The 3,577-nt window shown below is 37.6% G+C and overlaps 1 protein-coding gene across 1 annotated transcript; it reads left to right on the forward strand.

Annotated features, from left to right (window-relative positions):
- The first annotated feature begins 205 nt into the window (after positions 1-205).
- On the forward strand, positions 206-1,389 carry LOC118735608. The gene is made up of 2 exons (XM_036465456.1): positions 206-221; positions 284-1,389. The coding sequence occupies exon 2, from the start codon at positions 407-409 to the stop codon at positions 902-904; it is 498 nt and encodes a 165-aa protein (XP_036321349.1). The 5' UTR covers positions 206-221; positions 284-406; the 3' UTR covers positions 905-1,389.
- The last annotated feature ends 2,188 nt before the right edge of the window (positions 1,390-3,577 follow it).

Consider the following 3,577-nt stretch of genomic DNA (forward strand, 5'->3'; position numbering starts at 1 on the left):
CAACAAAGTAGACAGCTATAAAGGCTCTGTTATGCATACTTGGCATTGCATGCACTGCTATACCATTTTTACGTAGAAATCAAAAACCAACAGACTTCTACGTATGTAGTGCTGTGCGTTCGATAACCGATTACACGCGAGGCTCATTTAACAGATTTCTTATGTGACAGCTCTCAAGCCATGCCAAGTATGCATAACGGAGCCTTAACGCCACCACAGCAGTTAGTACATTTCGCACATTCGTATACAGCGCACCTTTCCGTATTCGCTTGTGTTTATTTAGTACTGACAACTTTGGCTTTTTGGACTTGGATTTTTGTGAATTGTACTTGTTGATTACATATCGGCAACTTTGGCTTCTCTCTTTTGGAATTGGACTGTTGTGTCGGCATCCTTGTTATCTACCATGCCTACGCGCTACACTTCACAAGAATATGCGAACATGCAACTCATTTATGGAGAATGCAGATGCAACGCAAGTGCCGCCGCTAGACTTTATCGGGAAAGATATCCAAATTTAGAGCGCTATCCGGATCACAGCGTGTTTGTTAATGTGCACCGTTCACTCACAGAGGGCGGCCATTTCCCGAATCAAATACGGGCTGGAGGTAGAGCTCGCTTTCCTTACGAGGAAGAAGTGCTGCAAGAGGTCGCAGATGACCCAAGTATTGCCGTTCGTGGAATTGAAGAAAGAACGGGAATACCCAAAAGCACAGCACATCGTATTTTACAAAGAGCCGAAATGCATCCGTTTCACGTACAACGAGTTCAAAGTCTTCTTCCTCGAGATTATCCTGAAAGGATTTCATTTTGTAGAACAATGCTACAGAGGCATAATGAAAATCCCCAATTCATCCAAAAAATTCTCTGGTCAGATGAATCTACAAAATTATTGGGTCTTTAGACCTGCCTGAGAACTTGAATGACACGAATTACCTACATTCTTTACGAGAAAATTTACCAACTTTGTTAGAGGACATACCACTAACAGATCGTCGCCACATGTGGTATCAACAAGATGGCTGCCCAGCGCATTACACAGTGCAAGTAAGAGATTTCCTTGGCCAAGAATATCCGGGAAGGTGGACTGGCCGTTCAGGCACTATCTCGTGGCCAGCCCGTTCCCCCAGATTTAAATCCCCTGTTTTTTTTTTATTAGGGCGTTTTCAAAGAAAAATTTATTCAAAGCATATTGAGAGCGTAGCCGAGCTGCGTGAACAAATTTCTCAAGCTGCTGAGGACATCCAATCTCGAGGATATGCCCGGCTAATAGGTAGATCTTTTTTAAGAAGATGTAGGGCGTGTAGCAATTTGAACATTTATTGTAATAAGAAATGTTATTTCCCTATCTGACTTTTATTCCAATAAACCTAAACTAAACTAGGTCAAGATTTTTCATTATTTTATTAATTTTACTTATTTTTGTTGACTTTGGTAAAAGTGGCGTCACTATCTGTCTCGCTCGCTCATGGCAAACATGTCCACTATCCATCTCTTTCATCATTTTGCCGTAAAATTAAGAACCTACCAAGAGCTTGTGCGAATAAAAAACATTTGAACTGAGTAAAATGGGTTAGCAAAAATCGGGTTACTTGAGGTTTTTATTTTTTTACTCGTTTTTTTTTTAGTATGAAACTAACAAGTACCATTTTACAATCCTGATTAAATGCGCGAACTTTTGTTGGCACTTGCCAAGGCACTTTAGTACATTTTTTTTAAAGGAGGGCCTTTCAAAGTCGACAAATTATAAAAAATTTAAATTCGTAGTTTAACAAATAGTCTTAATTCTAGAAAACTTGGGGCAATTGTGTCATTATTTTTGACTTAGGTTCTAGAAATGTTATTTAGGGTTAAGGTTCCAAAGTTTTAATTAACAAAAATAATAAAAATTAACCACAATAACCGAAAAATGGTTACAGTTTGACCAAAATTCTGGGTTTTTTTTAAATGCCCATAATTTTCAAACTGCATGGGATAGATTTTTTTTTCTGATTTTTCTCATGATGGTTGCAATCAATCCTGTCACCCCGTATCGGCTTGACGTTGAGTTCTCGGACACCCTGTATACAATTTTCTAATACATTTCCAACATTATCAGTCATAATGCGCTCACTCACTCAAAATTGGCTAACCAGTGATGGACCGATTTACTTAATTCGCCATATAAATTATTGGGAGCGAAATATTTCGTTGCCGGCCCAAAATGTTATGGGGAATTTGTCGAACTCAGCTGTCAAAGCCAGACAAAGACAAATCAAAGCAAAGAGAGATAGAAAAAATAATGGAAAAGCAACGATAACTGTCAAATCGAATTAGGAGTGTGCCGCGTACATGGGGTAATTCCCGAAATTAATAGCAGATCGAACAACTTAATTGGCAGTGGTCGTTAAACAGACGGCAGTGTTGATACAGATTAACTCGGACTTAATCCGGATCAACTGCAGTTTGTTCCCGAGTTGATCCGGATCAACGCTGCCGTCTGTTTATGGTTTTAGGTAAACAGTGCATTAATCGATTTATGTGGAACGAAAAAAGTGTATCAAAATCGAAGTTATGAACACAGACACAAATTTACTTAATAGCCGCGCAAATAGCCGAATTTACATACGCGCACTGTTGTAACACACTTGAAGAAAATGTTACCAAAAGTATTAAAACCTTTTTACTTTTGACATAAACAATGGGCGTTACTTACGCCTTCGAGATTGTGTTAAAGTTACCTAGAGGTTTACATAGGTATATACATGATTTCTGCACTTGGTTCTTTTTGATCAGCTGTTTTCCTGTTAGCAAATTGCTGCGGGCAAAAATTTTTCCAGCAGAAACTAGCAGCTTCCCCTCAAAATGAAATGTCACTTTGCTCTCTCAATTTCCCCTACTTTGCAAGTTTTTTGTTTTGTTGCGCATTTCTTTCCATATAAAAATAGATTTTGTTTATGCGTTTTATGGAAGAAAATTCGCAACACCCTTGACAAAAAAAAAAAATTCTCAAAATCAATGGTAATATTTAGCTCTTTGAAACTTGCACTTTATTAGACAAAAATTAAAAATAAATACATAAACATAAATTGCGAACACTATTTTTAATTTGGGTGCAAAATCTTTGACCGTAGTTGTATGTTATACGGTGTTTATATGAGGCGATTTTGCAGGCAACTTTTAGTTGAAAGCAACAATCGCCTGGTGTGAACGGCATTTCAACTAATCGCTTCCAATAAAGTTGGGGGGGGGGGGGGGGCAGCCAACTTTTGATTCAACTAATCGCCTCTAAAATTGCATCATGTGAACACCGTTTAAAAACGCAATTTCCAAAGTCTCATGAGATATTTCCTTATCTTACGGGATGATAATTCTCGTTACATGAAGTGATAAAATGAATAGAATAGCGTCGCACTCAGTTAAAATTTTTTGTTTTAATCCGTTTTGTTTTATTTTTTAATCGACTTCACAAAAACGAGAAGGTTGTCAGTTTGTCGGAATATTTTTTGTATTTTTTTTCTTGTATCTACCGCATAACTTTGGACCACGTTAACCGATTTCTATAATTCATTTTTTTTTTTTAACGGAAAGGTGTTAC

The sequence above is a fragment of the Rhagoletis pomonella genome, unplaced genomic scaffold (genome assembly GCF_013731165.1).
Source record: "Rhagoletis pomonella isolate Grant_MI unplaced genomic scaffold, Rhpom_1.0 Rhpom_scaffold_00003, whole genome shotgun sequence".
Classification (NCBI taxonomy): domain Eukaryota; kingdom Metazoa; phylum Arthropoda; class Insecta; order Diptera; family Tephritidae; genus Rhagoletis; species Rhagoletis pomonella.